This window comes from Zonotrichia leucophrys, chromosome 7 (assembly GCF_028769735.1).
Source record: "Zonotrichia leucophrys gambelii isolate GWCS_2022_RI chromosome 7, RI_Zleu_2.0, whole genome shotgun sequence".
Classification (NCBI taxonomy): Eukaryota; Metazoa; Chordata; class Aves; order Passeriformes; family Passerellidae; genus Zonotrichia; species Zonotrichia leucophrys.
In genome coordinates this window covers 20,547,608-20,561,064 of record NC_088177.1, presented here as the reverse complement: position 1 = coordinate 20,561,064, position 13,457 = coordinate 20,547,608, and the positions used below count along the sequence as shown (strand labels likewise).

Here is a 13,457-nt window from a genome sequence, read left to right as displayed (position 1 = left end):
AGCTTAGAGTGTTTTGGGCTGTTATAATGCAATTATAAAATCTTCAGAAAAGAAGGTTTGCGTTTCTATGTGATGGCAGAAGAAACTCGACTGTACAAAATGCTTTTAAATTTGTTTTTCTAAATAGTAAATTTTGATCAACTTGGCGTAGGTAGTAGCAGTGAGACAAATAAAAAAAATCTATAAACCACAACCCACACCCTTATACCCAGCATGCTGCCAGTCTCCCTGCATTTCTGGTTCTGAAGTATTCTAAATTACTATCTGACCTGGATAAGTAACATTGAATTTCTTCATAAATAATAGTACTTGAAATATTTCACTGGTATATAAAACTGTTCTTTGTGTCTAAGCATATTGTACTGAAGTTTTAAAGTTTAAATAATTCACATGTATAAAAACTTCTTTAACTTTTCAGGCCACTCAGATTTGCTGTCAACACATTTCTTAAAATTAAGAGAACTGTAAGTTAAGGAAATACTCATGTTTAAATCAATCCGGCTTCACATGTCTTAGCTGAGAAGCCTCATAAAGAACTGAGATGTACTGAACCTTGTCTCTTGTGCATCTGTCACCTTCCTCACTTTGTCTTAACTGACCTTGGCCCTGTCAGGTAGCCAGACTTGATTTAATCTGCGGTTTGGTGCCATGCTTTCAGATTCCAAGTTCTGAGAAACTGGGAACAAGTCTCAGTGTAGTTTCTCTGTGTATCTGAAACCATCTTGAGCATCTTGTGTGGCGGGGTTGGAAATGGTAGAGCTTCACAAAAGCATGCAAGGAGACAGGTTATAGCTATTTCCTTCTACTTTGTGGCAAACACATACTAAATAAGTCTCTGTGACATTTTGTTTCTAGGAAGTCACCTTTTTAAATTTTAATGTAGGAATTAACAAAAAATGGGATTTTTACTCAAAGGCCTTCTTATTACCAATACTTCTCTTTGTACACCTTCCCTGTATTTTCCTCAAAAGCAACAAAACAGGCATTGAATTGAAATAGTGTGTTTATCCAGGAGCACATGCAAGAAATAGGACAGTTGGTATCTCCTGCTGCTCTCTCTTTTGGAATGCTACTCATTTGTCCATGTCACCTGTTGTGCTCACCTAAGCAACAAAAATGTCTTCTCTGGCCTTTGTTCTTCAAATTAGAGATGTTGCTATTTAGTCAACAACTATAGTACAATTAAGGCAACCTTAAAAAAGCTGTTTCTGGTGATAATAACTTTGTAGTGTGAAATTGAAATTACCCATGAGATTTTGTTTGCTTATTCTCTTCAAATAATTTTTAAAAAAACATGGTTTTGAGAGTCCCCATCATAATCTGATTAGTGGATACAACTGTGCTCATTAAAATGTCCTGAGCTTAATTAATCTGTAAGGTTTTATAATTGTTGTTCTATTTTATTCTCAGCAAATATGCTGATCTATCTTTGCTTGTGATATTTACTTCATCCAGCTTCCTTTCAATTGTGTGCTAAATCTTGTCTTTTTACACTGCAGTTTTTAGTGCTGTCAAGTTATTTACTAACCAGTGCGGTTGTTTCAATATGTAGTTAATAATTAACATGGAACCACATCATTTTATGAAGGGGTTTTTATGATGACTTTTAAAAACCCTAGGAGAGGTTGAAAATACCACTATGGTTCATAAGGATTTATTGGAAATAACAATATGCTCTCAGGTGATGTGTCTCTAGTCTAAATTGCCTGCTAGGTTTAAGATAAGCCAGTGATAGTAATGTCTTGGCTCACAGGAGTCAACTCAGGTTTATTAAGAATTTTCACTCATAAATTCAGGATAACATTGTGCCTGTACTTTCAGATCCTAAAACAAAGTTTTGTATACAGTTCAGCAGAATTAAAATGCTACAGAGTTGCCTTAATTTCCATTGAGAATTGGGATTGAGATCAAGGGGTTTATGTAGGACATTGTGTTTTCTCCCATTTGGATGCAAGCAACTCAATTCTTTGAAGAGATTCAGACAGTATTTTAACCCTTATTTACTTGTTTGGTGCTATTCAGAGTAGATGGCTTGTTTTTTCTCTGAGAAATTCTATTTTAAAATTTGGTTTAAAGTGTGGCAACAGAGAAATTAGGAGTATGTCTAGTTTAAGGGTTGCCTGTCAAATAGAGGCAAGACAAATTTGTGTTCTGTATTCCTTAGGCTATCATTTATTTTCTTTGCTACAGTGTTGAGGAGGTTTTGTTGAGAATGAAGATTGGCAGTTTGGTTTGTAGAATGCCCAGTGCCAAGGAGAGAATTTTTAAAGATGATTCCTTCCTGTACTGAGATATACTGGGAGACCTCCATATTATCTTTGTGGCCAGTTAAGATTTTTGGAAGAACTTCATCTGCAACTTTATCCTTCACAAATGTACACAGACACAGACACACACACACACACAGAGGTGTATTTTTATATGGGTACGTAACTCAAAAGTTTCTTTTGAGACTTTAACATCTCTAAGCATATGGAACAAATGGTTAAATGTAATATACTGTTAGTCACAGATTCAGTAAGTTCCTTAGACTGGAGGAAACTGATAAGTTTTAAATTAACTCAATATGTGAAACTTTAGCAAAGTAAATAAAATTGCAGCCCACAGAGTTAAGGAGGAATACTTAACTCCCTGCAGGAATGAAAGTGCTTTTGATCTAAACAGGCAAAGTAATTCTTAGTACCTTGTATTCAAGGGCTGTGATCCCAGCTGAGGAAGCTCTATGCTAATCACAGACTGTGGTTCCCTGGGACAATGTGGAAGCATCTTGGGAAAATACTGGATGAGTGATCTGAGAGTATTCAGGTCCTTGTCATGCTGTAGATTGACTCTCACATGGGACCCAGCTATTGGACTTAGGTGAAGATTTCCCATTTCCTGGAGTATAATAGAGAACATGTTTTCTACTTTAACTTTTTAGCAAAGTATTTCCCCTGTAACATTTTACATTCATTTTTAGTGTTTTTTCCTTTTAGGCAGAGTGCAGCAAAAGCTGTATTTCAATATCTCTTCTTTGCACCATATTTTCACGAAATTAGTCGTTCTCATGTCTCACTTCTTGATATCCATGTGAATTGCTGGTGAGACAGAAGAAGGGTCTGGTCTGTGACTATTGCATTAGTACCTAAAGGGCACTAATTAGATATTGAGAGATGCATCTGAGTGTTTGGCGTTCATATTGGCTGTTGTAAGCTTAGTGTTCAGCCATTGATAAGGACCCACAAAAAGGGACATACACCTCAGACATCTGGGGAAAAAGTTTTAAGTTACCCTTGTATGCTTCTGTTTATTTCATAGAGTGGGCTCTGCCAGTTTTTTCAAGTTTTTATGCTTAACATGGCTTGGTTAATGTTTCTGAGACACCTGGGGCTTTGACTGATTATACTGTTGGCCACTGCATTGTGCAGACGTGCCTGTGCATTCTGGAGTACAGGAAATGCTGTAGCTGTTCTACAAAGATTAAGTCAAAACTAAAAAAAGTCATCTAACTGCCATCTGTCTTGTGGCTCTCCCATCTATGCAATCTTCAGGCTCCAGCATTACTTGCACACAGAATCACATCCTGATTGTCTCTCTAGCTTTGCAGTGAAGGTGCTCTAAATATTCATGATGTTATGTATATATCATTATTAGAAATCCTGGGCTTTAAGCACACTGTCATCCATTGTTCAGTAAACACAATTACATTGCCCTATCGTTCATCTCTAATGAATCCATGCTAATTGATTAATCAGTGCTGTTGCTCCACTGTGATAATCCCATATGAGGAATAGAAGTAACGTAACTAGCAATTACTAACATACATTGCACACGGAGGAAAAGTTAACATAATACCCTGTAATAATAATACATCATGCACAGGGCAAATGCAGATCAGCAGGAGCAGAGCATGGCCCCAGGCCTGTCATTCCCTGGCACAGCTCTGTCTTTTGGGAGAAGAAGCGGCCAGGTGGACTGGACTGTAGTGGTCTTTGTGTGTGTGACCCAGAGATTACTGGCACAGGGACTATGCCAGGCTATCCCCAATGAGTGGGGTGTTACGAAAAGGCATGTCTGAGAAGATATGGCAGTCTTTTTCATAGTTTCCTCTCATGCTGCTTACTGAGATGACTGCCTTCTTGGCTTAAATAGGGCTATGGCTGTAGCTGTTGAAGTAAGACAAGAAACATTTTTATACCTTTGCAGCATCTTACTGATGCTGCTGTTCCAAAGCAGTGACTACAAATTTCTGATGCAAGTCAAAGCTTAACGTTGGTTCTCATGGGCTGTGAGCAGTGCTTGGTAGGCTGCTGGTAACCATGTGGTTATCCTTTTTGTTACAGAATCAATGGATCTGTGGATTCCTGCTGACCAACCTAGCATGTTTAAGGCATCTCATTATACATGCCATTCACAAAGGGAATTAACAGCAAAGTATCAAATGCAATCTTTAATGTAGACCCATTTAAACTTTGAAAATGGATTTGATTTTTAAATTTCGGAAACCCCCACTGTCACTGGTGGTGGGGAAGACACATGTAATTTAATTTTGATGAAAAAACAGGTGAAGTCATTAAAGAATTTATTGCAAGGAATAGAGATGCAAGGTTAAAGTATCACTTGTACATTGAGCACTTGGGTAATACATGTTTTTTAGAAGCCTTTCAGATAATATTGAGGGCATATTGTTGTAATGAAAGCAGAAAGTTTTGATTCAGTAGTGCAATTGCATGTGTTAAGTTTCCTTTATCATGCGTTAGGTTTGTGGGATTTGTTTTTAAGTGTTCAGAACTAGTATGTGATTGGAATAAAATTCAAATTTTATTTGTGGGAGAAGTAGGGGTGTGGCATCATAATAATATTGTCTAGATAAGATTTAGATGTCCTCTAAGTATTACTTTAATGAAGAAGTTATCCTGATGCAATGCATAGTGGGTTAAGAGATTTTTTCTTTACTTTAAAAAAGGAATACAAATGGATTCTCTCTAAATGAAAAATAAATTAGTCAAAATGCAGCTTTGTAGTTTGCAAATCTCTTGTAAAATGTTTTGTCAATTAAATCTTGGGAGGCTTCAAGCAGTGAGTCAAGCCAGGAATGGTCATGCTGGTATTCTCTTGGTCTGAGAAAATTTGGTAGATTTTCTTGTAGAAACATTAATTTCTTTCCTGTTTTTTGAAATGTTAATTGCCCACTGGCAGTTTGCAACCAAAATAAGGGACTAGTGTGCATTTGTGGAGCTAATGATAGTACACTTTTAAATAATGCTTGTTGCTATGGGAATAATTGCTTACAAATAATTTCTATAGTAACTCAGATGTCCAAAGTTTATACACTTTTAAAAAATATATATTTTTGTCTCTAAGTGGATGATACAAAAAAAAAATCACAAATTTTAACTTGGAAACACCTGCTTCTTCTGTGCCTTGGCACTGTTGATACCACTGATAAATATTCTTTATAAATAAAAGGTCACCCATGTATTTCTGGACAGTAAATTTAGCAACAGTCTTTAAAATATGAAACTAGAATAAAAACACCACAAGGTAAATAAAATGAAAATATTAATGTCCTAGCAGATAGCAGGTCAGCCAAAATATTTCAAGTGCTCTAAGCATGGCTTCGTTCAAATTAATAATCTTGCTGAGATGCAAATACTACAGACTCAGGCAGAAAGTCCTCCTGATACTGCTCTGTAGTGACTCTGTAGGCTTGCAGTGCAGGCAGAGACCTCATAGGTAATTAAAACCAGCATGATAAATGGGGACAGTGCTAATAAACATATCCTCTTTTCTAAAGGTGCCAGTGATTATATGGTTGGCCAGTTAACTGCATCCTTTAGGTAAATATTCCAATAGTGACAGCTCCCTAAAATTGTAAACATATGCCATATTACTTATGTTTCCAGTAGTTTTTTGGTTGGTGTTGGTGTGAGTGGCTTGTTTGGTTTGGAGGTTTTTTTCACCCTTACTGGAGCATTTCCATTTAATTTAGGAATTGGGTTTGGGCCAATGAAGGTGCCAAATCCTAATATTTATCAATATACTATCAATGCTTCTTTTAAAAGCAGCTTTCTGCTGTAGGGGGGACAGAATATAAGAAAATAAAGGTAGTGTAGGAAGTAATCTTACCCCTAAGGAGTTGCAGCTGGGCCAATTATCTAAGATTAGGAACAGGCCTGACTTTAACAGGCCACAGCTGTAAGCAATGAGAAGAAGAGTGCTATAAAAGAGTGGGGTGGGTTAAGAAGGGGACTGGAGTTAGTCGGCTGCTTTGTGAAGAAGAAAGAGTCCGTGCTCCGAGGAGTTGCCCATGAGAAAACACCATGAAGGTATGGAACTTTTGTGATAAGGAGACAAAAGTATGGAACCCCCTGCAATAAGATGACAACATTCTGCTGTTTTGGAAAAGGCATTGCTCACACCTCGGTCTAGAAATTGTTAAAAATGCTGAGCCTAAGTCCAGAGTTTTATGTGTATGACAGCTTCTTCTGGAGACTTTTAACTGAGGTATTTTTTTACATTTTTCTCCTTTTCTCAGCCCTTCATAAATTGAAGTACTCAGGCACTCTAGCTGCGCCTCTTCCTTCCCTTCACTTTTGCAAGAAAGATGTGAACTCTAGCACTGTTATAACTAGTGAATTTTTTTCTCAGTGATAGAGAAGTTTTTAATATGAGAATTCTTGGAGTTCTTGTGCCAAAATCATGTGTAACAATTTTGAACCCCAGGCATAAAGTAATCTTTGGTTCTCTTAATAATAATTTACTGTTTATGTAGGACTTTAGGAAACAGAGCATTGCTTTTTCCATGCAGACAGTGGTTCTCAGCTAGATTTTTGAATGATTAGCATGAAACAGATGGGGAGTAGGAAGGATCAGTATAGCAAGGAGGATCAGGGAGAGCATTTTGAAGGTTGATGTTGGCAAGGTGTGTTTTACATACAGAAGTTGAACATGTCCAGAAGAGCTCAGTGGGAGTGCAGTGGAGGGAGCCTGGCTGGTGTAGCTTGTGTCCCTGAAGAACTGAAGCTCCCCTGGTGTTGGTTACGGCTGATTCTGGTGCTCCCTGGGAGCTATGTTTGATACTAACAGTACCTTCCCAATGTAGAAGGCAGGGACTCCAAGGTGTCTGCTGGCTTGGGGCCAGTAATAATTAGGAGGGTAGAGGGGGGTACCTCCCACACTTCGCCCAGGAGATGGGTACCCTTCCCTGGTGTCATGGCTCTGCACATCCTGTGTGCTACTAAGAATTTTCCCTCATGTTATTCTGACTGAAGTTGTGGACCACTGAGCTAAAGCAGAAGCAATCACTTTGAAAATGTGTGTCTGTGTGTGCATGATGTTCCTGTCCCATAGTTCCTAAAGATACTGGGCACTCCCTTGGACTACACATGTGATAGCTGGCTCTGAATCTGCTTCAGTGCCAGCTCAGCCAGAGTACTTGGACATGCTGGGGACTGGGATTTCAGGCAGTTTAGTGTTTGCACTGAGCAGTGTGCAATCCACCAGTGCAGTCCAGCTGTAATGATGACCCTCAGCAGAGAGTTGTTACAAACAATTTGGGGGAATCATTTCTTACTCCATACTGATTCTCAGGAGAGTGTCCATTTATGCCCTTGGTTTTAAATGCCAAGATCACAACTCACTACAATATTCAAGAAAACCATTGGTAGTTGAGGGGAAAAAATATTGCTGTTGTGGTTCCTGAAACTGTCATGTAATTGCTAAAAGCCGTACTATATTATGGCTTTTCTTTGTGCTCTGCTAATTAAACATGAATCCACTTGGATGTTATTAAAAAAATCTGAAGACATACAGCTATTCTTATGTTGAAAAATATCTTTTACCAGTCCAGTTGAATACGTTTCAATTGACAAGATTGAAAGAGGCTGTGTGATTCTTATTTTCATAATAGTTGGCTGCCTAAAAATCATCTTTAGCAAGTGATTAATTGCATTTGTAGATACAGCACAATTGCATCAATTATCCATTTCAAATTAATTTCATTCTGAATAGTTGAGAGGATGATGTAGTTTAATCAGTAAGTGAAATGGAAGTATTGTAAGCTGTTTAGAAATACTTCCCACGTTCTATGGCACAGTGATTTCAATCAAGCAGACCACTGGAAAAATAAGAAATACACAGTAACAAACATTAATACTTTTCCTTCAGTTTAGCAGCATTTTGTTAACCTCCTTTGCATTGGTTTCCACCCTTGATGCATTGATTTTAGCAATGCAGTGTGAATTGTATTTTATTATTCTTACTTAGGAGGTAAAAAAGGAAAGTTATATTAAATTTAAAAATTAATCTGGAATTTTTTGAGGCATTGTTATGCATGCCTTTGCAATACTAAACCATTCTTGCATATATTTTAGGAAGCAGTTTTGGGTTTTTATGTAAAGATGTGTGGACTGGAAGATTGGAAGTTAGTCTGTTGTTATCTTGGTAATGAAAGATTAGCCAAGCAAATGAAACGCAGATGTTGACACCAACTTCATATCTAATCCTTGAATGAGTGAACATCACCCAAAACCACAAGTGGTGCCCAACACAATTGCTCACCACCTCCTGACTGATGTTCAGCTTGATCACTGAGTAGTGATTGGCCTCTCCCAGCCAGCTCCCCCCAGTTTATGTCCTGACCACAATGTTCTAGGCTGTGAAATAACCCTTCAGCTGTCCCAGCTGTGCTCACTTATGGCTTCTGGTACACCTCCTCTCTGATAGAGCATGCCAAACTGAGAAGTCCTTGACTTAGGGCTAGTGCTGTTCAACAACAACCAAAATATCAGTAGTTTATCAACATCATTCTCTTACTAAATCCCGGACATAGTACTGTGCCAGGTACTAGGAAGAAAATTAATTCTGTCCCAGTCCAAACCAAGATCCCTCAGTTACAAAAGTTTTTTCCTACACAGAGGTGTTACTGCTACAGTTATAGTACAGGTTTCTCCTTACTGGAAGCTTGTTATGTATTTCCCTTGCCAGACTGTTCCGTGGCCTAAGGATAATCTGACTCTGTAAAGATAAAACAAATGTTTTCTCTATGAACGGTTTTAGTGCCACATCTTCAATCAGGCCTGTTGTGAATTTAAGGCTAAATGGAGGAGGAGATACTGATATTGAATATTTTGAAAGCTTGTGGTGTGCTGCATTCTTCGTTTTGCAAACTGAGGCTGAAGAGTATCAGAATGAAGGGCAGTGGTTATTGTGATTGAACAAAGTCTCTTAGCCACTTCAGGAATACACAACTTAGATTTTGTCCCAACAGACCAAGTGAGCTACAGAGAAGCCTTTTGGACCTAAAAAGCTATGTACCAGAACTTGAAAACAGCATAGAATGCTACTGCTGGGCATTGCAGCAAGATATGTCTAACTTTGCTTCAGATAGGGTTATTGTATTCTAACCTGTGCTTGGTTATATTATTCCAGAACAACAAAGGGCCTTTCTGTATGTGTTCCATGAGTTATGTGGTCTTCTCTATGCAATGTCAGGTATTGCATTTGTTGTTCTAGGTAAAGGTAAACAACTTTATAACACAGGCTAATTGGTTTGGGAATATTTATGAAAGTATTGATTTTTAAAGCTAAGTATAGTGCTATGGCTTTTAAAACTCATTCTGGCTGTCAGAAATGCTCACATGATCCTGAAAGTGTTGCTAAAAATGTTCAATTTTTAAATACAGTAATTAAAATTGTCTGTTGTGAGAGCAGTAGATGAGACATTTCCTGCATTTGTAAACTAAGCATCCCTTTCATCCCCAGGTTTCCTTGCATCTCACTGTTTATGTTGGTGAGATCTGAACTCTTACTGAACCTTCTTGGAAGAAGGTTTGCTGTTGACCAAGCAGGTAGAGGGAGTTCTGCAGCCTGCCATCCTGCTCCATGACCTTCTGCTCTTTGATTTGGATACTTTTCCTTTGTTTTAAAGAGCTGAGGCCCTCAGGGAATACAGTACTGAAAACTGGAACTTCAGACATACATTTTCACTTTTAACTTTGTCATTAGAAGAAAGTCTCAGATAAAGATACTTTCCCTTGGGTATACCAGACTGTTTGAGTCCTAATTTGAGTAGATGTGGTTATTTCTTCTATTAATAGATCTTATATCCTTCAAGTTTATTGCTAGTGTTTGATGACCATTTTATACTCTCAAGAGCATCCTGTACTCAGTATTTTCTCCAGCTCTTTATTTAGAGTCCTCTTTCTCTAAATTTATCTATTTTGGGATTTTTCTCATGTTGGCTGTTGTATAATAAGCTTTTTCAATGATAGGATGGTTTTTACTACACAGCTTTCCTAAAAATGATGTGTTGGCAATTTTATGCTACCCAAAAACTTACTTGTCTTAAGAATGAATTGTGTTCTGAGCCTGCCAGACAGACTTGAGGTGATTTAGGGCCTTTCTATAGCCACTGGTGGCCTGTGAATATTTCTGAAGTTTTCTTGCTGAGCTAGGTGGTATAGTCTGTTCTTGAGTGAATGTGCAGACTTCAGCTGCAGAAGAACCTCAACAAAAGATTTCGTTTTAGTTAAAATGGAACTCAAAACTACACTCTACCCAGAGTTTAGGTAACAAATGGTAACAAACTAGTACAGTTTTTTTTTTTTTTTTTGAGATACCAAAATCCGTATTTTTTGGGTTGCTATGATAATGAGGAAAAAGAGCTGTGGGACTGGTGGGCAGCCTGGATGTTGAAGCAGCTACTGCTGTGTTGGCTGCTCAGGACTGCATCCTTTTAAATACAAATGATTGGTTTGACCATTTTCAGTCAATTCTGTCTCTCTGTCTCTTTTTCTAGCAAAAAAATGGATACTTTGATATCTCTGTCCAAAAGTGCCACTATTGCTTATCTCCTCCAATATTTTGTGGGTTTTACGAAACAAGCCTTTTCAAAAATTAAAGAAAAAGACTGTAGACTTGGTCATACTCCCTAAGCTCAATAAGACTATAAGCGACTCATCATGTTTATTGCTGGGACAAACATATGCTCATGCTGACTTGAGAAGAGTGGATGTTCACAAAGTAGAAAATGTCACTACTGCTACCTACTCTGTCACTCCTGTTGCCTCATGTACCTATTTACCTAACTTCAGAGCTGTCACATAAGGAATACAAGACTTCCTGGCATTTGGGTTGCAGTTGTTTGCAGAGGGCTATTTAATAGAATCAGTCTCTTCTACTTACACCTAATTTGAAGAACGTGCTTTTAGTAGCACTAAGAAGAATTGCTTAATTCAAATTATGCCTATGTAAATAAATTTTAAAATTACACTGTTCTTAGATGCTTATGCTTCCTTGGATTTTGTTTTTACCACACGATTTTGCATTTTATTCCTGTGTCCTAAGTGAATACTGCAATTCTGTCTCTGTAAATCTGTCACAATGTCAGCTGAATTTGAGTCAAGGTTTGTTAGTCAGTTTGTCCTTAATCCTGCTACTATTGAGAAACTGACAATCAGTCTTTAAACACTGAACGAGAGATTGAGTATTTTTATGTGTATTGGGTCATTGTCTTTTGACAGTGTCTTTAATTGTGCATTGTTGGTTTGCTATTATTCTGCTTGTTTGTCAGGAGATGATCTGTTTAAATTTACTGTGCTTCTAATGTAATGCTCAAGTATGAAAGGAATTTGTCCGTTTATAGTGATTGTTACGTGACTGGAGCTCTAATGTCATTCTCAGAGAGCTCACTTAGAATGTCAGTGTTATGATTCATGTTTCCTTGATCAGTTAAGCCTTCAAATATATCTGGCTTTGTGTTTATTGACTTGAGCATGTGATAATCTGTTATATGTGGGAGCACTATACTCCTACAAATCTAAACAGGCAGTGGTGTGCAGGATGGGGCCTCTGACACTAAGCTTTTTCTGACATCCTTCAGCACACTTCTCTCCAGTTAGAAGAGGATAACTTTTCTTTAGAAGCTTTTACCCTTAAATTTAAACAAGTAAAGCCTCCACACCATAATAAAAAAAAACACACCAACCCAAAAAAACCCATAAATAAAATAAACAGAAAATGCAAACTGTAAGTGTTATGGACTCCAAATTTCATCCTGTAATTCTTCACAGAAGGTTTATCTTGTGGAAATATTAAAATGTCAGGTGCCCCACAAGGCTACCCTATTATTTTCTGGCACTGGACCAATCATGCCTTGAAACATGAGACATGTTTATAAATCTATTTTGGAAGATCTCTTCCAAAGGTCTGATACCTCTGGTATCTATTACAATCCTCTTATCAAACTTCAAGATACTTTCTCCTGCTCTGGCCTTTAGCAGAAAAGAAAGCTGTTTGTTGCCATCTATCTGTAAGGACCTCTTGCTTATCTTGGAGTCTAACTGTGCTCTTAGCAATGTTGTGCTGCGCCACACAGCAAATTAAAGTGTGAGATTATACTTGTTGATTAGAATTTTTTTTTTCTGGTCAAAAAATCTGTGAATCAGTCAACAGAAACAAGATACGAGATTGTGTTCTGAACCTCTGTGTTTATCATTGCTGGGCAATCTGTTTCCCAAGAAATGGGAGATAGGGCACAAGCATGGATGTAATCTCAGTACAGCAAAAACAGCAGTGCGGTGAGGGTGTATCTGGCCTGGGAGGTCAGAGTCCGGCTAGCAGAGGGCAGGCCGACACCCAGCTGCAATCCAATGCGAGCACCCCTCGGCGTCGGCTGTGAGGGCCTCGGGCTGTGCTCGCCTGTGGACTGGTCTCGCTGCCAACACGACGGGGAATAAGGAGCTGGACTCTCGATGGGGTCAAGTCAGATTTAATGTGAAGCCCAAGGAGACAACCAGGGAGAAACCCCGAAATGGGGGTGGAACAAGGTTATAAAGGAGGTGGGTGTACACAGGAGGGGTTTATAGAGAGCCAGTAGGGAAGGGTGAAGGGATGAACTTAACATAACTGACATAAGGGAAAACCCAAGCAATACAAAGTAAGGGAGGGGCCCTGGGACCACAGCCAACCACAGCCCTCAGAGAGAAGATGATTCTGGAAACCGGGGAGGAATGGGGGGTGATTGACTGGGCCTAGGGAGGAGAAAAAGTTTACTTATAAGGAAATAAGGGGGAGGAGGAATTATATAACTTAACGGACAGTCAGTACAAATGGCGGGAAAACTGGGAAGGGCAGAACCATTTACATAAAACAGGGGGAACAATACAGTAAACTAACTGAACGCACTACAACACAGCAGTAACCAAAAGCCCAGAGACAGAGGAGTAGCATAGCTTATGTTGCTTGTGTAGACTGCAGGGGAGGCTTCAGATGGCAAAACAGTTCTGAGGCATGAGTAGCATGTTCTGTGTCATGTACTGTGTTGCAGCCAGTGTCTGGGAGAAAAGGGTCTAGTTAATCACAACCCTGAATCTGCTCATGGTGTGACTATGTTTAACTTTCCATAAAGAAGAGCCTTTGTAGCACCAGTGTTTTCAGTGGCAGGCTAACAGAGGTTTGCATGGTTGCGAGCATTA

The 13,457-nt window shown here is 38.6% G+C and overlaps 1 protein-coding gene across 8 annotated transcripts in view; it reads left to right on the top strand.

The window, feature by feature from the left end:
• Positions 1–13,457, top strand: part of PARD3B (par-3 family cell polarity regulator beta) — a 392,041-nt gene that overhangs the window by 145,953 nt on the left and 232,631 nt on the right. Inside the window, exon 1 of one of the 8 annotated variants that reach the window (XM_064717879.1) lies at positions 6,255–6,308. The exons of the other annotated variants lie outside the window; for them this stretch is intronic. Within the exon in view, the coding sequence (XP_064573949.1) occupies positions 6,303–6,308 (6 nt within the window). The 5' untranslated portion in view covers positions 6,255–6,302. Of the gene's footprint in view, positions 1–6,254; positions 6,309–13,457 lie in introns of those variants that run through there. 8 annotated transcript variants of the gene reach the window in all.